This window comes from Eschrichtius robustus, chromosome X (assembly GCF_028021215.1).
Source record: "Eschrichtius robustus isolate mEscRob2 chromosome X, mEscRob2.pri, whole genome shotgun sequence".
Lineage (NCBI taxonomy): Eukaryota > Metazoa > Chordata > Mammalia > Artiodactyla > Eschrichtiidae > Eschrichtius > Eschrichtius robustus.
The window spans coordinates 20,256,528-20,281,596 of NC_090845.1; the positions used below are offsets into that span (position 1 = coordinate 20,256,528).

The 25,069-nt window shown below is 39.4% G+C and overlaps 1 protein-coding gene across 1 annotated transcript; it reads left to right on the plus strand.

Moving 5' to 3' along the window:
• Positions 1-1,010: 1,010 nt before the first annotated feature.
• On the plus strand, positions 1,011-15,636 carry DDX53 (DEAD-box helicase 53). The gene is given in 5 exon segments (XM_068532584.1): positions 1,011-1,272; positions 2,077-2,156; positions 13,861-13,957; positions 13,960-14,818; positions 14,820-15,636. Coding segments are annotated over 5 exon segments (2,115 nt in total).
• Positions 15,637-25,069: the final 9,433 nt, after the last annotated feature.

The following is a 25,069-nucleotide window of genomic DNA, read 5'->3' on the forward strand; positions in this document are numbered from 1 at the left end:
CTGAGCTGCTAACTTGTAAAAATAAGCTTCGAGAATTCCAACCTCTTCTTTTTGCTCCCCTAGCCCCAGAGGTGGATGGCGTTTCCTGTAGTTTCTCCTTCCCTGATCCCCTAGTGTTTTCTTTCCCCCTGTTTAGTGTCTTAGTTAACAATGTTATACACTTTTAAAAATTCTCTATACCTAGGTGCAGAGTTTTCCTGTTAAAAGCAATGACGAGGCTCCTCGCTGGAGCCCGCCTGATATACAATTCCAGCAGTGCCCAGCCTTGACCACGCAACAGGTTTCTGGGAGCCCTCTGAACAGTCAGACTGCTACAAAAGGCCACTGGCCACTCACATAGGTGAATTTCCCTTTTTCTTACCAAACACAACATCCTCAGCAATCTTTGAATGAGTAGGTAAAGTCATGAGACTTAAAATCTGTATTGTAACTTGTAGCATCCAGTAACGTACAAACCCTCAACATTACGTATACAAATCCGGGACTTCGTGCCAGGCAGTCCCTACTGGATACTCCCGTGCTCTGCAGTGGACGCAGAAGCCTCACAACCCGTCTTCAATGAGAACATGCTTGATGGTGGCACTAGGAGCCTCCGGGAGCTGCAGTGGCCCCTGGCTCCCACTGGCATACCCACCATTCCCTACCCCTGGGCTTCGGCTCCAGTACTGGGTTTGCTTCACCTTGGCTCGGGGCCAAAGCCCTTGCCAGCTCCCTTTCCTGAAGAGCTGGAGCCTGGTCTTTCCACTTGCTCAGGCTCTGCCTCAGTCTCAGTCAACTCCCCTGGAAGGAAAAATCGCAACCCAGAGATTCCTGTTGCCAAGACCCTACCGACTCCCTGAACTCTCTGGGTAAATGGCAGTCTAACTCTTAACAGAAATTTACAAAAGCCTAAGACATTGATTCAACAGCTGGGTCAATCCTTCTAGGGCCCTCAGGTCTCTGCTTAGCTTTGAGCAGGAAAGGACAGAGGCATAGAGGCCCAGCAGGCCTGCCAACTAGAAACACAGTTTATGACAACACATTCCTTTGCCGAGCTCACCTTTAAACCAAAGACTCATATTTGGAGCCACTGGAATCAGCAGCATGTGGCCATGGAAAAACCATCCATGTATGATCCATGCTGTTCAAAGATTGTTTCCAGGGAATATGATGTGATTCTCTGGCAAGTTTTTAGCAGAGTGAACTGGGGCCAGGAAGGCTCCAGGCATGAGCAAACACTAAATGAGGGGGCACTGCCCGGGAAGAGATCCACTCCCAAGCACAACCTTGGTGGTAACTGAGAAGCAATACTCATCTCACCCAAAAGATGTATCTTCCTCCTCACCCCACACTTCTCAGCTCACAGAGACAGCCAACGCTATGATCATCTCTGCTTCATTCCTAGGTCTCCAAAGACCTCAAGCAAAAAGCTTGGAATGAACTTCAAGAGCTGCCTCAGATTTTTCTTTTGTTTCCTTATGATCTGATATGCCATGCCACCTATTTTGTACATTTTTTTTTCCGGAACACAGCCGTGCCTATTCATTTACATTATGTCTGTAGCTGCTTTCTCGCTAAAAGGGCAGAGTGGAGTAGTCCCAACAGAGAACGTGTGGCCCACAAAACCAAAAATAGTCACTATCTGGCCCTTACAGAAAAAGTTTGCCGACTCCTATTCATAATCACTTTGGAATATATATTAACTATGTGAGGCCATGGGTGTGTTAACTAACTTGATTGTGGCAGTCATTTCACAATATATACATGTATCAAATCATCACATTGTATACCTTAAGTATATATAATTTTATTTGTCAATTATACTTCAATAAAGCTGGAAAAATTAGGAATTAGTTTATTTCGTTTACTAAAGCTCAACTGTTATGTGTTTTAGGATCATGGTGGGGGACATATAAAGTCAAAGGCCTAGCAATAGCTGACCACATCTGAAGCCCTGAAAATTACTTGTCATTATTATTTCCCAGAAATCAGAAACTGTACTGCCTGTACCTTGTTAGAGTACTGTTAGGTACGCTAATGTGTTATTTCCTACACTCTTCACAATCATAACACATATTAATTATTCTATTTTTATAGATGGGGAGTTAGAGCAGTTAAGTAACTTGAACAACTTTACACAGCCAATAAGTGGTGACAGCAGGTTACAAAATCTTAAGGTAACCCACTGCACACGTCTTCTCAAATCTTTTTAATCCCAGTTTTATTGAGGTATAATTAAGACCCGGCACTGTATACGTTTGAGGTGTACAGCATAATGAACTGACTTACATTCACCATGAAATGATGATCACAATAAGTTTAGCGAGCATCCACCATCTCATACAGTTACAGAATTTTAAAAATAGAAAAAAAAATGTTCTTTCCTTGGGGTGAGAACTCTCGTAACAACTTTCACATATAACACACAGGAGTGTTACTTATGTTTATCACGCTGTACATTACACCCTGAGTACTTATTTCTCTTATACCTAGAAGTTTATATCTTTTGACTGCCTTCATCCAATTCCTCCTCCCCCCATCCTCACCACAAATCTGATTTCTCTTTCTATGAGTTCATTTGTTCCTTTTGGAACTATAGTCGACCTATAACACTATGTTAGTTCCTGGTACACAACACAACAGAGTGATTCAATATTTCTATACATTTCAAAATGATCACCATGGTAAGTCCAGTTACTATCTGTCACCACACAAAGCTATTATGTAATTATTGACTATATTCCTCACATTGTACATTTCATACCTGTGACATTTATTTTGCAACTGGAAGTTTTTACCTCTTAATCTCCCTCACCTATTTCTCTCCTCCTCCCACCCCACCCACTCTGGCAACCACCTGCTTGTTCTTTGTATCTATGACTCTGTTTCTGTTTAGTTATGTTTGTTCATTTGTTTTTTAAGATTCCATATATAACTGAAATCATATAGTATTTGTCTTTCTCTGTCTGACTTACTCCACTTAGCATAATACCCTCTAGGTCCATCCATGTTGTTGCAAATGGCAATATTTCATTCTGTCTTATGGCTGAGTAATATTCCATTGTGTGTGTGTGTGTGTGTGTGTGTGTGTGTGTGTGTGTGTAGACATCTTCTTTATCCATTCATCTATTGATGGACACTTAGGTTGCTTCCCCATCTTGGCTATTATAAGTAATGATGCAGTTAACACAGGGGTGCATACATCTTTCCAAATTAGCGTTTTCATTTTCTTCAGATAAATACTCAGGAGTGGAATTGCTGGATCAGATGGGAGTTCTATTTTTAATTTTTTGAGGAATCTCCTTACTGGAGATTTATATTCCCACCAACCATGTATGAGGGTTCCCTTCCCTCCACACCTCACCAACAGTTGTTATCTGTTGTCTTATTGATAATAACCATTCTGACAGGTGTGAGGTGATATCTCATTGCGGTTTTAATTTGCATTTCCTTGATGATTAGTGATGGTGAGCATCTTTTCTTGTGCCTGTTGGCCATCTGTATGTCTTCTTTGGAGAAATGTCTATTCAGATACTCTGCCCATGTTTTAATCAGGTTGTTTGTTTTCTGATGTTGAGTTATATGAGTTCTTTGTATATTTGGGATATTAATCCTTATCAGATAAATCACTTGCAAATATCTTCTCCCATTGAGCAGGTGGCCTTTTCATTTTGTTGATAGTTTCCTTCACTGTGCAAGAGCTTTTTTAGTTTGATGTAGTCCCATTTGTTTATTTTTGGTTTTTGTTTCCCTTGCCTGAGAAGACATAGCCAAAAAACTATTACTAAGACCGACGTCAAAGAGCATGCTGCCTGTATTATCTTCTAGAAGTTTTATGGTTTCAGGTCTTACATTTAAGTCTTTAATCCATTTTGAATTTATTTTTGTGCATGGTGTGAGAAAGTAATTCAGTTTTATTATTTTGCATGCAGCTGTTCAGTTTTCCAAACACCATTTATTGAAGAGGCTGTCTTTTCCCCACTGTATATTCTAGCCTCCTTTGTCACAGCTCTTCTCAAGTCTTAGTGTACATAAGAATTATATGGTGGCCCTTATTAAAATGCAGATTCTGATTCATGAGGACTGGTATGGAGCCTGAGATTCTGCCTTTTTAACAAGTTCTCAAGTGATGCTGTTGGTTTGTCAACTATACTGAGGAGCAAGGCATTACATCATACTGCACCATGTTGCGCTGATTTAATTGAAAAAATTCCATCTTTCTAGCTAGATCAAAGCCTGAGTGACAAAACCAGTGACCAGAATTGGAAGGACTAACATAATAACAGTAGCAGTAAGGACAGCTAACATTTACTGATGTCCTATTTTGTGCACATGATGTGAACTGTCTCATTTTACCCTCACAACCCTAGGAGATAAACAGCGGTTTAACTCCATCTTACAACAGAGGAAACTGAAGCACAGAGCAGTTAAGTAACTTACCCAATGTCATACAAAGAGCAAGTAGAAGAGGTGAAACTCAGATCTCAGTCTATATGATACAGTCTCTACTCACGATCACTACACTCTACTGGGTCTTATTGCATGTGTCTGGTCACATAACAATGATGGCTGCTGACGCCATCTGTGGGTGGGTATCAGCCCCTGTCTTTCCCTGACACTCCTACCTGGACTCGCCAAAAGTTGGCCTCCATAATGCCTGATCATGGCATGAATTTTACCAGCAACCTTGGCCCACCTCCTTCCACTGGGACTGGAATCAGCCTTATTGTCATTGAGATAGCATCAAGTGTACCACCTGGGCTCTGCCTCACATGAGCCCCACCCCATGCTGCAACAGTCCACACAATCAACTTTCACCCTGTTTCCTCCTGTCCAACATTCCCATCTTCTGTTGGCAACAAAATCCCACCCTGAACCATAGCCTGCTTGGGTGGGGTCCTGACACTTCACCAATTGCTTGTTCCTGAGAGCTGGATAGCCTCTAAGGCTCTCTGCCTGGCAAGGTGCCCAAACCACAGCAGCCTCTCATACCAGACATCTTGTACTGCCAGCTGCATGAATTACAGCTATAGGATTAGAAGACCTTTATCTGCCATGTAACTGGACCTGGTCTGATAAGCATGCTTTTTGGACATTGCGTATTAGAAAGGCTGACTCTCTTTTGGAGTCATCCTCAACAGCCAAGCTAGTTTCCCTCACCTCCATCCCCCTTCCTCTCAGCTGCTTCCCCTTCCCACTGGCCCATCCGTGAGGACCGCAGTGTGTTGGAGCCAATACATGCAAGCCTCAAAAATTTCCAGGTTTTAACTCCCAGCTGCCATCCACAAGATCTGTGTCATTCCAAGAAGAGACTATTCAGATCAAAGTCAGACAGTCTAGAAAATACCACTTGATGTTCTCCCTGAATGATCTTTAAATAGCCACACACATCAATTAATTTTCTGCCATACTTCACTAGGGTTGCAATCTTTTTCAGCAAATTGGAACAGAGACTCCATAATGAGAACAAAACTATTATCAAACACCATTTCAGCAAAAATTGAAAAATCAAAAGTGATAATATTTCTGAAGTAATGGCTGGGTTGAAAAGAGTAAATGCCATTAAATGCGTCTATTTTCCTGTCAAGTGCTATAATGAGACTGACAGAAAAACAAGATGCCGAATTAATCCACCCTTAAAGGCTGTTGCCTTTTCTTCCATCAATTTTCTACTCGTATCATTTAGGAATATCAATAAACAAACTCCCAAAGAGAAGCTTTGGCAGTTGTTAACATTGTCATTTGTGTTTCTCTTCCCCTACAATGATTTGTACTAAAGACTTAAGTCACCTGCTATCTCCCTCAGTGGTAATGCACACTGCAAAGAACTGAGCATAAGCCCTTGCCCCAAATCCTCAGCTTGAATGGTTTTATCAACTACAAGCAGCCCTGAAGCCCCTGAGGAAGGCAATAAAAACTTCTGTCACACCGGATTGCATTTTTTATCCCAGATTATCACAACTGAATATGTTTATTGAAACTGGTTTCCTTTTCTTGCCTTCCCCATGTTTCCCCAGCCTACTGTTAATCGTCCTTGTGTGTAATCGGAAAATCTGTTTACATTTGCTTCGTGGAGCTCAGGAGATAGCTGTGTGACCTTGGGAGAATACCAAATTCTTTGTGCCTCAGTTTTCTCCTGTGTAAACTATATTGCCTTTAGAGGGGAAAATTAGATGATAAAATTAAATGACATATATAAGAAGACAAAGTGCTTACAAACCTGAAACTCATGTAGTTCCATGTATTATTTAATAATTTATTGAGATAGAAGTCCATACCATACAATCTGTGCATTTAAAGTGAACCATTCAATGGTTCTTAGTATATTTACAGAGTTTCGAACCATCACCACAACTTAATTTTATAATATTTCATCATCCAAAAAGAAACTCTGTAGCAGTCACTACCCATTATCCCTCCCATCTCACTCCCAAGTCCACCTCACCTCCCGCTGCCATTCTCAGCCCTAGGAAACCACTCATCTACTTTCTCTGTATGTATTTGCCTATTCTGGACATTTCGTATAAATGGAATAATAAAATAAGTGGTCCTTTGTGACTGGCTTCTTTCACTTCACGTAATGTTTTCAAGGTTCATCTACATTATAGCATTTATCAGTACCTCACTCCTTTTTATCACTGAATAGAATTCCATTGTATGGATATAACACATTTTGCTTATCCATTCATCAGCTGATGAACATTTGGGTTATTTTCACTTCCTGATTACTGTGAATAATGTTATTTACATCTAGGTACAAGTTTATGTGTGAACGTGTTTTCATTTCTTTTGGATAGATACCTAAGAGGGGAAATGCTGGGTCATATGGTAACTTATTTATTTACTTATTAACATCTTTATTGGAGTATAATTGCCTTACAATGGTGTGTTAGCTTCTGCTTTATAACAAAGTGAATCAGTTATACATATACATATGTCCCCATATCTCTTCCCTCTTGCGTCTCCCACCCTCCCTATCCCACCCCTCTAGGTGGTCACAAAGCACCGAGCTGATCTCCCTGTGCTATGTGGCTGCTTCCCACTAGCTAGCTATTTTATATTTGGTAGTGTATATATGGAATCTTAAAAAAAAAATGGTTCTGAGGAACCTAGGGGCAGGACAGGGACTTTTAATTAATTAATTTATTTATTTATGTTTGTAAAAATCATCTATTGTGCTTTATTTTTTTTTTAACATCTTTATTGGAGTATAACTGCTTTACAATGGTGTGTTAGTTTCATGAAATTGGGAAAATTTCAGTCCTTATTCTGTTAAGTATATGTTCATACTCATATTCTTTCTCCTTTTCTGGAACTCCAGTTACATGAATATTAGAACTTTTGTTACTGTCCACAGGTCCCTGAGGTGCTGTTGATTTTTTCTCAGTCTGTTTTCTCTAGGTTATTAAGATTGGATAATTTTTAATGTTATATCTTCAAGTTCACTGCTTCATAACTCTCTCTTATCTATTCTTTTTTGAGCCCATGCAGGAACTTTATTTTGATTATTGTATTTTTCAGTTCTAAAATTTCTATTTGGTTCTTCCTTGTATCTTCTACTTCTTGCTAAGACTTTTTTTCTCATTTGTTTCAAGTATGTTCATAATTCCTCAATGAAGCTTCCCTTTCCCCACAAATAATGGTTGCCTTTACATTCTTTTCAGATAATTCCCATGTCTGTTTCTTCTCAGTGTTGGCATCTATTAATGTCTTTTTCTAATTCAAGCTGAGATTTTTCCAGTTCTTAATACGATGAGTGATTTTCAATTCTTAGACGTTTTGTATATAACGAGACTTCGGATGTTATTTAAATCTTTTATTTTAGCAGACTTCCACTGACACCATGCTGGTGTGGGAAGTTGAGACCTGACTCATTACGGCTAGGCAGATGCAGAAGTCCTGGCTCCCCAATCAGACTTCACATGCACTGTGGAGAAAGTAAGGTATACCTCATTACTGCTAGGTGAGGGTGGAAGTCCAGGCTCCCCACGTGTTTCATGGGTCTCCACTGACATCATGGAGGGTGGGGATGGGGAAGGCATCTCATTACCTCTGGACGGTGTTTAAAACATAGACTTGAAGACTGGGGCTCCTTGGACACCACCCCAGTGGGGAGAGGTAGTGTATCTCATTACCAATGGATGAGGATGGAAATCTAGGCTTCACACTTGGCTTCTGTTGACAGAGCCAGGAGAGGTACATTGTGGTTTTGGTTTTGTTTTTTCTGTGATGTGGGAGCAGGGCAGTTATTATCAAAAAGATTTCTTTCTTGCCAGGCTGCTCCTTTCCCGGTCCTTTGGCTTAACAAAACAACAACAACAAAAAACACAAGTTTTTCTTGGGACTTTTTTTTGGCTGGGTTGCAGGCTTCTCCAGCACCCAATCCAGGATATAAGGGAGAAAAAAAGCAAACCCAAGGAACTCACCATTTTGTCATTCTTCACATGATTCCTCAGTTGGTCTGCCTTCTCTCCAGATTTCAGAGACTTATTATCTGCTTTATATATGAAATAAATGAGGAGAAATAGGGAGAAATGTGCCTATATCTCCCTGTCCAGAATCAGAAGTCTCCCCTTTTTACTTTTTTTTTTTTAAAAGCATCCCCAGTGACCAACGGCTGGGAATCCTCTTATTAATTTTATTTATTTATTTATTTTTGGCTGTGTTGTGTCTTCGTTTCTGTGCGGGGGCTTTCTCTAGTTGCGGCGAGCGGGGGCCACTCTTCATCGCGGTGCGCGGGCCTCTCACTGTCGCGGCCTCTCCCGTTGCGGAGCACAGGCTCCAGACGCGCAGGCTCACGGGCCCAGCTGTTCCGCGGCACGTGGGATCTTCCCAGACCAGGGCACGAACCCGTGTCCCCTGCATTGGCAGGCAGATTCTTAACCACTGCGCCACCAGGGAAGCCCCCCCTTTTCACTTTTTTAATAATGTGGCCACCCTAGAAAATTTTAAATTGTTATCTGTGACTCACATCATGTTTCCAGGGGACAGAGCTGCTGTAGATCTTAGCTTTCTCACTTGCAAATGAGAGGTTATGAGAGATGCTCTCCAAAGTCAGTCCTTTCCACCTCTAAAATCCCATGATTCTAGGGATTGTTGTTTGGCTTCTGTACATAATGCAAATGATGTAGATAATACTGTTGTTCTTTCCACTTACCTACACCATAGCTATCAGAATTGAAATAGTCCTGGAAAGCCCTTCAAACGCCTCAAAATAGAGCCAAGGGATAATTGAAGGTTACTATTATTATTAAAATGAATGCCAACATGTTAAAACTTTCATGGAAAATAGTTGGTAAGCAAGAATTTCTCCAAAGGCGCTTATTGCAGGTGCTAATCAGCTTATAGTATTTTTTTTTTTTTTTTTTTGCTGTTTGTGCTGAAAGAAGAATTAATTACCTCAACAGCCTCACTTCTTCATATACCTAAATAATGCATCCCCTCACTCTGTGGAGAATAAACCAACTTTGATAGAGAAAGATTTAATGGGTAGCTAAAAATAGCACTGTAATCTCCTTGAAAGAACTCCCAGCACTCCCTCTCTCTCTCCTTTTAGAAAGACTTTCCTTTTCTGAAACAGCTAATGAATGGTTCTTGTTTCCTTGCGATTCTCTCCCTCATCTTATCCTCTCACACATTTTGAAAGATTAAAGTTCATTTTCTTCCAATATTCACGATAAGCAATCTTCTCGAAATCCACTGGATCATTCACAGAACAATCCCGGTAACTTGCCCAGGAAACCCTGGTTTCCTAGAATCCTCATTTATACACCAAGACAGGGGCTTTCAGCCTCAGTACAAGATGTAAAGTTCTCTCCCCAGTACTGCAAAGTACCCCAGTGGTCCAGCTGTGTCTCATCCCAATTGCTCCCCTTGCAATATGTGTTTCTCTATCACTCCACAAAAAGGGCCTTCTTGAAACTTATTGCTAATTTCTTCCTATCAAATTCAGTAGTCTATTTACCTCCTGTCCTTTATGAAGCATTTTACACTGTTTGCCAGGCCTTGTCAACATGTTCTCTTGCCTTATTTCCTATTATCATGCTTTCTTCAGATTCTCTTGAAGTTTTCTTGTTTCTTCGCTGGGCTCCCTGTCCTCCTATTCTCATTATCTCATCATATGAATTCTCTGATGCCTAAAGATATTTGTAAACCTGACTTTCATTACTCTCTACTTATTGGGAAGAATAGCTAAGTTATTTACCATGCCTTGCATGCACGTGAATATACTATGTAGCATCTACCAATTTTAGTGTTTCCACATGAAAGAGGAGGAAAATACCTACTATGAAGTTGCTGTGATGATTAAATGAGATAATACATTTTAAATGTTGGACATACGGTAGGACTAAACCGTATTAGTAGCTTCTTGGATCCCTTTTTTTTTTAGCTATTCCTTTCTATGAATTTCTACTGCCACAGTGTGTCAAATCTCTCAGTCCAATGTACTTAAAATACCACAAACACAGCCCCACCCTTTACTTCACTGCATCCTGCTTTCTCCATATGGACCTGCTTCCCTAATTAATACTGACAGTGTCCTATGACTCCTTCACTCTAGGTTCACTCCCCGACTTCTTTTTTCTTTTTTTACCATATTAATTTGAAACTCACTTGACTGTCTTTATGGTCCCTGAAAGTTCCCTTTTCCCTTCCCCTGACCCAAGCTATCTTTCTCCACTTCCCCTTTCTCTTTAACCTGAGTTTTCTGTCCTAGTCCTTCAGGCTGCCCTCATCTCTTTCCCAAGGCCACATCGGTTTCTTGCCCTGAAGCTTCAGCATCTTTCGATCCTTAATTCCACGCCTCCTAGTGGCAGATCAGACCTCCATCCCTTATAGGACTTTGTCTCAACTCTCCAGCCTCCCAGCCCTTCTTGCTTGCCATCATGATCAGTACCTGATAACATCCTGAATTGTGTTTATTTGCTAATGTGCTAGACCAGTGCTTCTAATTTGGGGGGTTTCACATACCAATAACATTTGAAAACCATATCTAGCTACTGGCATTAGTTTAATACTTTTTGCCCTAGTAAAGACCCTTAAAAATCATTTGTGATCCTCATTTCCTTTCTAAGAGGATATTTTACAAAAAAATAGAAAGGTACAAGCTTAAAAAAAAGTTTAAGTCGAATAAATTTAGACCTATGAAAAAATGTATCGCCCTTATTTTTTTCATTTCGATATGGACCAGAGGAAACTATCAGGGAAATTCTTCAACAGGCATTTGGGAACCTCCATAATTGTCTCTATACACCTACTGTTTCTGTGATATGAGTAATTAAGATTTGGAGAGTTCCTATTCTGAACCAAGTAGTGCAACTACGTGTATGTCTCTGTGTATATGAGACAGGTAATGGTATGTCATTCTACTGATAGCAGAACCAAGGAATAAGAAGTTTGGAACTTGCTCAAGGATTCACAGCTAGTAAGTGGTAGAATTCAGAGTCAAGCTCAGTTATTTAGGCTCCAGTGTTCTTGGCCACTGAGCCATACTGCTGCCACGTCTTTAGACTTTACAGTATTGAGTATGGTTCTGTGTACAAGGTAAATGCACCAATATGTGCAATGATGATGACAGCTTCTGCCATAATATATAGCATCTGCAGAACATAATAATGGCTGTGTGTGTGTGTGTATGTGTATGTATATAAAATCCAAGTAGACCATTTCTACAGGTACTTATAAATGGTACTACAAAGAAGATTACTAGCTGTACAAAATGTAACAATTGCAACTAAACAGGAGGTGGGCCTTTGAGGGGCAGCTGGACTTGGTGACTCGCTTCCAAAGAAGAGAGTACAGAAAGGGAGAAATAATAATTTTACAGTGGGGAAAACCTGGGTAACACCACCTGACCAAGTGACCAAGGTTAACATTACCAGTGACAGGTCATGTTCCATCAGGCACCCTTCCCCTCACCCCATACGACTGATAAGAAGGGAACCTCATTTCTGTGATATTTTTTTCCAAAAATCCATAACCCAAGTCTAATCATGAGAAATTATATCAGGCATACCCAATCTGAAGGACATTCTACAAAATACCTGACCATTATCCCTCAAAACTGGCAAGGTTATGAAAAATAAGGAAAGACAGAGACTGTCACAAATCATACATAACAGCTAAATGGTGTCCTGGACTGGATCCTGGAACAGAAAATATACTGATGGAGTTTAGTTAATATTAACAGACCAGTGTTGATTTCTTACGTGTAACATGTGTACCATGGTAGTTTGAGATAAGATTCGAGGAAACAAACTGGTTGAGGAGTATATGGGAAGCCCTTGTACTATCTGTGTAACTTTTCTATAAATCTAAAATTATTCCATGTAAAAAGTTTAATGAAAACACTGAGAAGAGGTTCCATTGGCAAATTCCTTTGAAAACTTTGGGTTAAACAATGCCCAACTGCTTTACACCTGGAACTAACACAACACTGTAAGTCAACTATACTCCAATAAAAATAAAAACAAAACAAAACAAAACAACGCCCAACTGAGTTTCTCAGTTCCTGTAATCATCAGAGCTTCTGAGATACCTAATGCATATTGTGACTCTGAGAAGATGCAGGGTGCTGTATTTCCAAGACATATTTGGCCAGCAACCTTTTTGTTCCTTCCAAAAGCATCTTTGCAGGATAAATACTGACATAGAGAAGGCTTTTCCCAATGTGTCACAGACTTTTACATCTGATATCCAACCGTGTTCAAATTTTAATCGGCAACTTTGGCTGAGTAGAGAAGATACCATGAACATTTAATTGGCAGAAGACTTGAAACTAGAGGGTAATATAATGGATGAGAGAATCAGCATTAAAATTATATTTAATATGCTGCATCAATTGACCAAACTTAACAGGATGAATATATAAGGATAAATATTTAGTGTACTTTTATTTAAACAAAGAAAAAAACAAAAATCAACCTGTGGAACCATACAAATAGAAGCTGGATGTCCACCTGCCCAGATTGCTGCCAGGGTGTCTTCTACACTGCACCTAATAAATTACTTTTACGTAGCCTTCCAGTGCTAAGATGTCTGAATCTACGAAACCACAGGGAAGGGAAAAAAATTAAGAGGCACTGAGAAAAGTGGCAAATAGTTGAAAACACCTCCAGAGTTAACGTCGACCCCACTCTACCTCTCTTCTAACCAGCATCCCTGGAATAATAACCAGAAACCGCCTGAACAAATGTTGGAGTTTAGCTGAAGAATCAGAGGCAAAAATGCCATCCCTAAGCATGCACCTAAGAGATTTCTGATGGTATAATTTAAGAGGACAGGGAATTGATGATTTTTTCTAGACCCAGTATTGCTGTTACTCAAAAATAAATTTACCGAAATAAATAAACATACAAATATATAAACAAGTAAGTTGATTTTTAAAAATTCACTATTTTTTTCCTCCTACGGAAATAACTGGCATATTAAAAAAAAAAAAAAAAAAAGACTATGTGGTTCAGTTCAAGGTGTGCTTCACGTTGGCTCCCACACTGAGCCAAAACTAGCATGAGGCCAGCCACTGAGGCACCTAGGACACAAAAGTTGGGCAAACACTCTCCGGATCCCGTAAGTGCCCGTAGGGTCAGCCCCTGAGAGTATGTGTCGCTTTAACTTTTGCGTCAGAGGTGCCTGCTCACCTCACAGTGGTCCCAGCCCTGTGACTGGTGAGCCCAGCCAAAGCCCCTCCCTGACACTACATCACAGACTAATTCCTTAGGTGACGGCTGCATAGCTAGCTACCTACCGGTGGCGGCCTCCCTGGTGGTTACCAGCCTGACCCGATGAGAAAGAGGGTCGAGGCCACATCTTTTCCCAACCCTAGGCAGGTGAGAGACCAGCACCAACTTTACCATTATCCTGAAATGGCGTGGGCCCCAGAGCGGAAGAGGGCGGAGCGGAACTTTCGGCTCCCAAGAACAAGCGCTCTGCTTTCAAACGAGGAACAGTATGGTTGGTGCGGTGATTGGTCATGGTGGATCAAAATAAAAGACATTCAGGATATGACAAGCACCAAAATACAGATCATAAGAGGTGATTCTGAAGCAGAGGTAAAAATCTTCGGCAGCAAAGACATGAAAGCCAAGGCCAAAGAAGCTATAGAAACTCTTGTTAAGAAACAAGAAAGACACGACAGTTCAGAATCCAGTGTTGATAATGCTGCATCCCAACCCTCTGTTGGAAGAGGCTCAAGCAGAGATAACACTGCTAGAGGAGCTCAGCCACTGACAGACTAGGATCAAGTAAAGGCCGAAGTTGTACAGTGGGAAGAAAGAAAATGGGCAGATTTATCACCAATTAAGAAAAACTTTTACATAGAATCCAAAGCAACAAGGTCATTGTCTCAAGTGCAAGTAGACACTTGGAGAAAGGAAAATTTCAACATAATGTGTGATGACTTGAAAGATGGTGAAAAACGTCCCATCCCCAATCCGATTTGCAAATTTGAAGATGCTTTCCAACATTATCCTGAACTTATGAAAAGCATTGAAAAAGCTGGTTTTTGAAACCCAATGCCAATTCAGTCACAGGCATGACCTATTATTCTACAAGGAATAGATCTTACAGGAATTGCCCAAACTGGAACGGGCAAAACACTGTCCTATTTAATGCATGGGTTTATTCATCTCCATTCTCAACCAATATCTAGAGAACAAAGGAATGGACCCGGCATGCTAGTCCTTACACCCACTAGAGAATTAGCTCTTCAGGTGGAAGCTGAATGTTCTAAGTATTCATATAAAGGTCTTAAAAGTGTTTGTAGATATGGCGGTGGACACAGAAAAGGACAAATACAAGATGTTACCAAAGGCGTAGACATCATCATTGCAACTCCTGGAAGATCTGCAAATGAATAACTTTGTCAACCTAAGAAGCATAACCTACTTAGTCTTAGATGAGGCAGATAAAATGCTGGATCTGGAGTTTGAACACCAAATAATGAAGATTTTATTAGCTGTGCGCCCAGACTGGCAGACTGTTATGACAAGTGCAACTTGGCCAGATACCATTTGTCGACTTACACAATCTTACTTGAAAGAGCCCATGGTTGTTTATACTGGTACTCGGGATGTAGTTAATGTAAACACAGTGAAGCAAAATATAATTGTTACCACAGAAGAAGAAAAATGATCTCTTATCTGAGAATTCCTACAGAGCTTGTCACCCAAAGACAAAGTCATCGTGTTTGTCAGCAGAAAACTTGTTGCTGATGACTTATCAAGCGATTTAAGTAACCAAGGCATAACTGTACAATCCCTGCACAGTGACAGAGAACAGAGTAATCGTGAGCAAGCATTAGAGGACTTTAAAAGTGGAAAAGTGAAAATACTGATTGCTACTGATTTAGCATCCTGAGGCCTCGATATTAGTGATGTCACACACGTATACAATTACAATTCTCCATGGAATACTGAAGAATATGTACACAGAGTAGGGCGTACTGGAAGAGCAGGAGAGATGGGCGTATCAGTTACCCTTATGACTCAAGGTGATTGGAAGATTGCCGGTAAATTGATTAAAGTTCTGCAAAGAGCAAATCAGAGTGTCCCAGAAGATCTTGTATCGATGGCTGAGCGATACAAATTACCTAGACAAAAAAGGGACCCAAAAAATAAATCAAGAAAATCTTAAGAAAAATCCAGAAAGTTTTACTGATGTCTACATTGAAAAGTTGTACCAGGCTGCTAGAAGATTCAAGATATGTTCAAGTTATGCAGTAATCATGTTACATAAGGAAGTACTGGAAACCTACTGGCAGTTAGAAAACATTTAATCAAATTCTTAAATAATACCACCAAGCTTTCAATGCATGTTCCTTAATAAAATCAAAAGTGTTTTGAAAATGAGAGAGTGTTTTGTGCTTGTTAAAGTCTACTTTCTTTTATAGCCTGCCACGTCCAGCTGTGTCTTCTCTAAAAGACTTGGTAGAAGACAACAATGGTGCTTTTCTTGTTTTAAAATAGTTGTACTGGATTGAAACATAGTTTTCATCAAGCTTATCCCAGTCAAAATATTTTATTTCCCCCAGTGGTTGGTGACACGATTCCTAAAAATATTTCCACTATCATTCCCTAATTTTTAACATTCATTAGAAAATGAATGCTCAATCTTTTAGAAGATTCCATAATTCTCTTTTTTCCAATAGATGTGACTAATAGAGCAGAGTGTCTGACTCACTGGGAATCAGATCCTCAAATGAATTCTCACTAACCACTGGTTAAAAATTCTGGGGAGGTCACTTGCCTTCTGTAGCCCACACTTTTTTTCACTAATAAATTGGGGTGGTTATATGAAATAATTTGGGGGTCTCCTTCACCACTAAATTCTATGATATTATAACCAAACTGTGTATCCCAGCCTTATATTAACACTTTATTTTCTAATCTGGGGGAAAATCACATCTTGGTGTAACAAATTGAACAATGAAACCCCTTTTAATGACCAGAATAGTGCATTCTGCACTTCTATTGATTTTTGAAATGTGACTCACAGGTTATCTTTACTTTCTTTTCATCTTATTTTTCAATTTGTCTCGAAAAGGTCAAAACCACATATACACATCAGAAGAAAAATTAAAGTGAAAGAAAAATCTCTCTTCTGTACTGGGAAAAACATTAAAAACCCCCGACATTTTTGGCACAGGAACCAAGCTTAGTACAATTCCTAAATCTATAATTCTCTCTCTTACCTTTCATTTAGAAGCAATATGCATCTTCTCACATTGCAAGAAAATATCCTCACAATGACGCTGAATTTTATAATTCAGTGTCTATGAGAACATTATAACTAGTCAAGCCTTAAAACTTCTGGCAAATAAAAAAAAAAAAATCATCCAGCAATCTTTATTCCCAGCATGCCTTAGCTGTAACTGCAACAAAAATTCCGAAATTAAGTGAAATAAAGAGGTAAACATTCTAGGTATAGGTGTTTAAGGTTTAGAGTCTGACTTTAAAGGCTTGTTATAAAGACATCGATATCTCTTGATAAAATTAAGAACAATGGTTAACATTTTTGAGTGTCGGATATATACCAGGTGCTTTGTTTTGTAATTGATAATCTTTATTTAAAACCCACTTAGAAGGCTTCCCTGGTGGCACAGTGGTTGAGAATCTGCCTGCCAATGCAGGGGACACGGATTTGAGCCCTAGTCTGGGAAGATCCCACATGCCGCAGAGCAGCTGGGCCCGTGAGGCACAATTACTGAGCCTGCGCGTCTGGAGCCTGTGCTCCGCAACAAGAGAGGCCGCGATAGTGAGAGGCCCGCGCGCCGCGATGAAGAGTGGCCCCCGCTCGCCACAACTAGAGAAAGCCCTCGCACAGAAACGAAGACCCAACACAGCCAAAAATAAATAAAAATAAATAAATTAAAACCCACTTAGAGGGTAATCTTACCCCTATTTTGCAGAAGATGAAAAGAATGTCAGAGGAACTAACTTGCCTAAGGTTACTAAATCTGGTTAAAGAGGAATTATGTGCTATTTTAACCCTGATGTGCCAGATTCCAATATTTCCATTCTTTTTACATCAATACAAGTTACTCTGTGCAAGGCAATATGCTTGTCTTGAGATCGCCCACATGTTCAGATTTAGTGAAATAGAGAAGTATGTGCCAATTTACCCTAATGCAAGAGCAGTCTATAGCAGAACCTGTGAGAGAAGCTCAAATGGCCTGTTCCTGTTCACTCGGAGGAGAAATGATGAATGTTTAGCAAGTTGGAGTATATGTTATTTGCCAGAATTCCTCTTAGGGGCAATGCTGTATTTGTTAGAGAAAAGGGTAACAATTAAACCATTTGAGATAGAAAGTGAGGTTCCTCAATCACGTTCAAGTAACAACAAAAATTATCACTCAATGAGGAAGAAGAGCAAAGAAACATACATTTCTTCTTAAAGAAAAGGCTGAAAAGAAGAGCTACTGTACAGGGAAAGCTAAGTAGAAATATTAATACAACAGTGGTTCTCAACCAGGGGCATTTTTGCCCCTTTCTTCCAGGACACACTTAACCACATGTGAAGACAGTATGGGTTGTTTTAACTACTGGGGGTGTGGGGTGCTGCTGGTGCCTAGTGGGTAGAGGCCAGGGATGCTGCTGAACACCATACAATCTACAGGACAGCGCCCACACACAGAGCATTATTTGGTCCACAACATCAATAATGCTGAGATGGAGAATCCCTGAGAGAGCATAAGCAAAACAAAACAAATCTCATAGTAACCAAGAAAGAACTTCGGAGGAAAAAATAGAGGATTTAAAAATTATATCGTTTGGGTTGTACAGAATATAACCCTACAACTTTCCTATCCTTGGTATAGTCTGCATCAGTGGTTCTCCACCAAGGCCAATTTTGCCAGCATCTGGAGACAGATTTGGCTGGCACAGCTCCGGGGGAGGGGTATTGGCCTCTCCTGGGTAGAGCCCAGTGGTGCTGCTAAACATCCCATAATGCACAGGACAACCCCCAAACAAAGAATTACGTGGTCAAAATGTCAGCAGTGCCCTAGTTAAACCTTGCAATACATTAAGCAAAACATCCCCCCCCTCCAAAGTCAACTGCGGAGAAACCAAGAGGGGAGTTCAGCCAGGAAAATGAAAAGAATACGTATTTCTTGTACACTCTTCAGTATAAAATTCTCCATCAACTTTCATTATCTTTGGTATAATCTGTATCAATGACTGTCAATCAGAGTCGATTTTGCCCCCTAGGGGATATTTGGCAATGTCTGGAAACATTTTTCGTTGTCCCATGTAGGCAGCAAGATTGCTACTATCATCTAGTGGGTAGAGGTCAGGAATAAACATCCTATAATACACAGAACAACACCCTACAACGACGGATTTTTTTTTAGCCCAAAAAGTCTATAGTATTGAGGTCAAGAAACTGTGGTTTACATCGACCAACAAACTTTTTGTGAGTGAACTGTTTTTTAGAAACTCAAATAAATATTGAGTTGTGTGTCTAAATTGGAACGGAGTAAACGCAGGGCACTGACACCAGAGACAAAGTATGAGGATTCAGCTGACCTCAGAGTTATTCCTATAAAATGCTTAGCATGATAATTAACATGCAGTAGGTACTCAACACATATTAGATCCTGTCCATCTTGCCTCTCCCATCACCCATTATATAATGTTTGTTTACAATTCTGGGTGCCATTACTCCCATTGCTTCCCCCTGTCTGGAATGTCCTTTCTTCTTCCACTCTGCCAGGTCAAATCAGATTCATCATTCTGGGTCCAGCCCAAATGCTACATCTTCCCCAAGATCCTATCTGCTCTCCTCCATTTCAAAACTTCTGTAGCTCTCTCTACCTACCAATAATGTTGACATGTGCACCATACTAGTTTGCATACCTACAGAGACAATTTGAAAAATTCAAAGTAATTAAGATGAATTGCACTATCAAATATTTAAATACATTATAAATATACAACAGTTTAAACAGCTTTATCCTATATAACTAACAAATCATGAGAGAACCATCCAGAGCTAAATCTGCATAAGAAGCTAGTATAAAGGTGGAATTTTTTTAATCAGTGAAGAAAGAAAAGTCTGTCCCAAAACAAATTTTTAAAAATTAAAAAATATATAATACATACATACATACAATACATATCAGGACAACTGATCAACCACAGAACTCCTACTATTAAAAAACACCCCACTAGATTCTGGCTTTTTATAAAAATTAAAAACTTGAAGATCTGGGCTTCCCTGGTGGCGCAGTGGTTGAGAATCTGCCTGCCAATGCAGGGGACACGGGTTCGAGCCCTGGTCTGGGAAGATCCCACATGCCACGGAGCAACTAGGCCCGCGTGCCACAATTGCTGAGCCTGCGTGTCTGGAGCCTGTGCTCCGCAACAAGAGAGGCCGCGATAGTGAGAGGCCCGCGCACCGCGATGAAGAGTGGCCCCCACTTGCCGCAATTAGAGAAAGCCCTCGCACAGAAACGAAGACCCAACACAGCCATAAATAAATAAATAAATAAATAAATAAATACACACATAAAATTTAAAAAAACAAAAAAAAACTTGAAGATCATATAGGAATATAATTTCTGATATCAAAGTGGAAACAAATTTTAAACATAGAAGCAACCACAGAAAATGCAAGGTAAATATTAATAGGTTTAACAATGTAAACATGAAATGCCAAAAATACTATAAAAGGCAAAGGAAACACAAGAAAAATAATTTAAAATATATCACACACTCAGTTATTTATATTTAATGTACAGAGATTTTTACAAACAAAAAATGAAGGATGAATCCCAAAATAGATATATGGGCAGAAATGTAAAGGACAATTCACCAAACAGACAAATAAGTGAACAATTAACATGTAAAAAAGTGCTTAACTTCTTTATAAACAATAGAATGAAAATTAAACCAATGATATAACTTTTTTCTCTAGAAAAATTGGCTGTAATTAGAAAAAACCTGGGAATACCTAATACTAGTAGCAATGCAGGGAAATAAACATTAATAAATTATAATTTTGTAAAAGTATGTTCCTTGGAGGGACAGTTGAGATTATGCATAAAATCTGCATATGTTTAATAGACTTGGACCCTATATATCCCTAAGGATTATATATACATACCAAGATGTATATACAAGGCTATTTACCATAGGGTTGCTTAAAATAATTCATTTTTGAAAAAACCCTCAAAGTCCAATGATAGGGTACTAGTTAATTGCAGCATATCTATTCCTGATTTGGAATAGTAGAAATCATGTTCTTAAAGAATATTTAAAGGAAAGTGGTTTATAAAATCATCTCATTTTTAGAAAATTACATCGGTCCATATATCAATATAGGAAAAAAAACAGATGAGCTGGACGCACACAGACACACACCACTGATAGTCATAATTTTCTACATTATGCAATTATAGGTGGGTTTAATTCTTATTTTATTTTCTAAAATTTCTACAAAATAACATTACCTTTATTATAATAAAAATGATGCTGATATATCCGGAGAAAATGCTAATTTGAAAAGATACATGCACCCCATTGTTCATAGCAGCACTATTTACAATAGTCAAGACATGGAAACAACCTAAATGTCCATCACCAGAGGAGTGGATAAAGAAGATGTGGTGTATATATATAGAATGGAATACTATTCAGCCAAAAAAAAAGAATGAAATAATGCCGTTTGCAGCAACACAGATGGACCTAGAGATTGTCAGACTAAGTGAAGTAAGTAAGACAGAGAAAGACAGATATCATATGATACCACATATGTGGAATCTAAAATATGACAGAAATGAACTTATCTACGAAACAGAAACAGACTCACAGATATAGAGAACAGACTTATGTTTACCAAAGGGGAAAGGAGAGAGGAGGGATAAATTAGGAATTTGGGATTAGCATACACAAACTACTATATAAATAAAGAACTAGGTCTTACTGTATAGCACAGGAGACTACATTCAATATCCTGTAATAAACCATAATGGAAAAGAATATGAAAAAAAATACATATAACTGAATCACTATGCTGTGCACCAGAAACTTAACACAACATTGTAAATCAACTATACCTCAATAAAAATTTTTAGATGATGTTGAACATAACTTTTGAATAACTGAAGAAATTAATTCAAGAGGCATTGTAGTTGAAGGTATTCAAAATACAATCATCTCTTCTGTTTCACACGTTAAAATGTAAAAATCATTAATAGGAAACTTGTCTCTTTTCCACCACTGCATCTGAAGTGTGAAAAACGATGCCTGTGGAACCAAGTAGGAGCACAGTAAATATCTGAATGAATTAATAAGGGAGAGAAGGAAGGAAGGAAGGAAGGAAGGAAGGAAGGAAGGAAGGAAGGAAGGGAGGAAGGGAGGAAAGGGGGAAGGGAAGAAGCGAGGGAAATAGTGCATTGTTTTATTTTCATTGATCAAAAGTAAGCTTTTCTATTTCTGTTCCCTGTTTTGTCTGGTAACATCTACTTGCCTACACCTCACCTTCTGTTGAGTAATAAGAATAATGTTGTGTCCTTACCACAAAAAAACAAAAACAAATAAACAAAGGGACACAGGAAATTTTAGGTGTCGGATGTGTCTATTTCCCTGTTTGTGGTGAGAGTATCATGGGTGTTTGCATATGTCCAAACTCATCAAATTGTATGCATTATATATGTGCAATTCTTTGTATATCAATAATACCTCAATAAAACTGTTAATAAAAAAGAAAGAAAAGAATAGAGCGTGGCTTCCAACTTAGAGATCCTTTTTTATGTTGTCCTTTCACACGTGACCAACGGGAACTCCAGTTCTGTTTCTTTGTTTTTTGTTTGTATAATTACATGGATTTCACCATCAGGATTGCTAACTCATAATCAAAATAAAAGCTCAAAAATGATCAGATGATGTTGTTAAAAGAAAAAAATGATGTTACAGTACTGTTGAAGAATATGACTCCACTTTTATTTAAAAATACTAACTGTATGTGTAAATATCCCATGCGTGTTTGTCAGTACTTAGGGACAAATTTGCCAGGATACACCAAATTATTAATAATGGGGAGCAAGGTTGGGAAAAAGAATCAATTATGAAGTTCTCTTACATTTGTAATAAAAAGTATTTTATGTATGACTCCTGGAGATGGTATATGTATTATCAAGATTAAGTCTGAGACTTGACCATTCCATCTTCTTTTTCAAGAAAACAAACTGGAGAATCTCACAGAAATCTACATTTGCACAGAAATAAAATTTGTGGGTTCTTTTTGATTTTACTTGCAAAATTTGGAATTGTTTTCTTTTTAGGAAAAATCCAATAACTGCATGAAAAAGTAAAAAAAGAAAGACATAATTACTTATACAGATATTATGAACTCTGTCCATGTAAAGAAATATCTTTCTGATGCCATTATGTAAATGAGCAAGAAGAAGAGGAGGAGGAGGAGAAGGACATGATGATTATTGTTTGTGCACCCACATGAAGGGGCATTTTTATCTCATTTTACAGGTCAGGAGACAAATGCTCAGAGAGGTCACATAGCTTTCCCAAGTTCAAACAGTAGGTAAATAGTAGAGCTAACTAGCTCTGTGCTGAAAATTAGAGATTCAATAAAGAAGCAAGGTAAAGTACACAGAAGCAAAGGACAGATGAGAGAAACATTATTAGGGAAAGCACAGGGGTACCTCATTTTGTACAAAAAAGTACCCTGCGCAGGTATTTTCACATTAGGTAAAGTTTTCCTTACTCTCCTCCCCAGGCCTAGTGTCTCTGCAGTTTTCTAGCAATGGAGAAACCTGTGTGGTAAATTGGAAGTTTAAAATGACAGAACTACAATCATTGATTAATGCAATCAAGCTTTCCAGAAGTCCTTTTAAAAGATGAGTCTTAATAGTATGGTTGGCATCTGTTCACTTAGGCATTTAGTAAACTATGAGCCACAACAACAATACAAGAAAAGTAAGAAATGATATGAAGAAAGACTGCAATAAAGCCTTCATATTCCCGTCTGAGGGGAAGGGATGGGAGTGCAAGATAAACAAGAGAATCTGCCAGTATAACAAGTCATAAATTCAGTAACCAATTTATAACCTCTAACATCTGAACTTCTGGCAATAAAAGTATGAAGTGCCACCTTAGCAGTACTCAGGGTGGCAGCCACTGGTGGTTTACCTGCCAAATAATTACCCACACCACCTCCTTCCTATGCCCCGTTCTATTTGCTGGCATGACCCACTGCCCATTATTAAGTTGAAAAAGCCAGGAATTCACTTTCCTAGCCTCCCTTGCAGCTAAAGCATAGGCACGTGACTCAAATTTGGCCTATGGGACTGACAGGAAAGTCTGCTTGGCAACTTTAAAGAAAGATCTTCCTCCCTTAAGAGGCATGTAAGGATGAGCTCTCCTTCCTGCCTTTGTACATAGTTGTGCAAAGACATGAGGTTGTGACAGTCATTTTTAGACAACGAGGAAATAAATCTGAAGACTACCAACGTGCTAAGCACGGCCGGATGTAAATTTGGAAAGCAACTGGATCCCGGATGACATAACTGCTGCTGAATGAAAAGCCATGCGGCAGCTATGGAGGTGTGACGCTCAGATTCTCTGTTTAAGAAAGAGCTTGCTGGTCAGTTGCAAGGAGTGCAGTTAGCTGATAGCCCCCAGGTGTGAGCAATCAATGGCAGCATCTGAGCTGAGGCCAAGCCCTTCCAGAAAGTCCTAGCCAATAACTGAGCACAGTGGGGCACTGGGGCCCAGTCATTTCTGCCCAACATGGGACTCCTCTATGGGCCATATTTCCACGCTCTGCTGGGCTGGCTGTGGGTTTCTCGGAGCCTCACTGTAGTCTTAGGCTCTTTCCTACCCAACCCTTCTTCCTTTTCCCTCTTCTTTCAAGGTATCAGATGTGGGCAGTGGTCAACGACTCTCTGACTACTCCTGATCCTTCTCCTCTTTATCTTTCAGAGGTGCTACATCCAGTAAGTACTGGACCCAACAAGAACACCCAGGAATCTCCTACCTCTGAACTTTGCGTAATATGAAATAACAAATGATTAAGTCATTATTCGTTGAGTATTATATTATCCAAAGCATCTTAACTGATAAATAGGAAAAATCGCCCGACAGTACCTCCTGTTGAGACAGTGAATTTTCCATTACTAAGAGGCTCCAATGAGGTGTACTTTACTAGGATGAGAGTTGACTACGATAAGCAAATAAAACTCTTCCTCTAGATGCTTATTTAATGGGGACACTAAAAACACAGGATTCTACGGGGAATTGCTGTAATTTTATTTTTAAAAATTGGAAGCATATCAAGCAAGCTCAGCTTTTGAATGGACAGCAGCAATTAGAGGAGGAGGTGAGAAACCGGCAGAGTAGAGAACTTGAACAGCAGAGTAGAGAACTTGAGCAGAGTAGAGAACTTGCGACCCAATATCAAGGTCATCTGAACCAACAGCTTTAACAGCACTCACACTTGGATGCACCTGGAGTACATCACTGGCTCTGACAGATTTGAAATGTAGCCGGCCAGAGAATTCCTTGCAATCAACAACCTTGAGGGGCTCAGAGTGAATAATTCTACCTAATGGAGATACATAGACAAAAGCAAC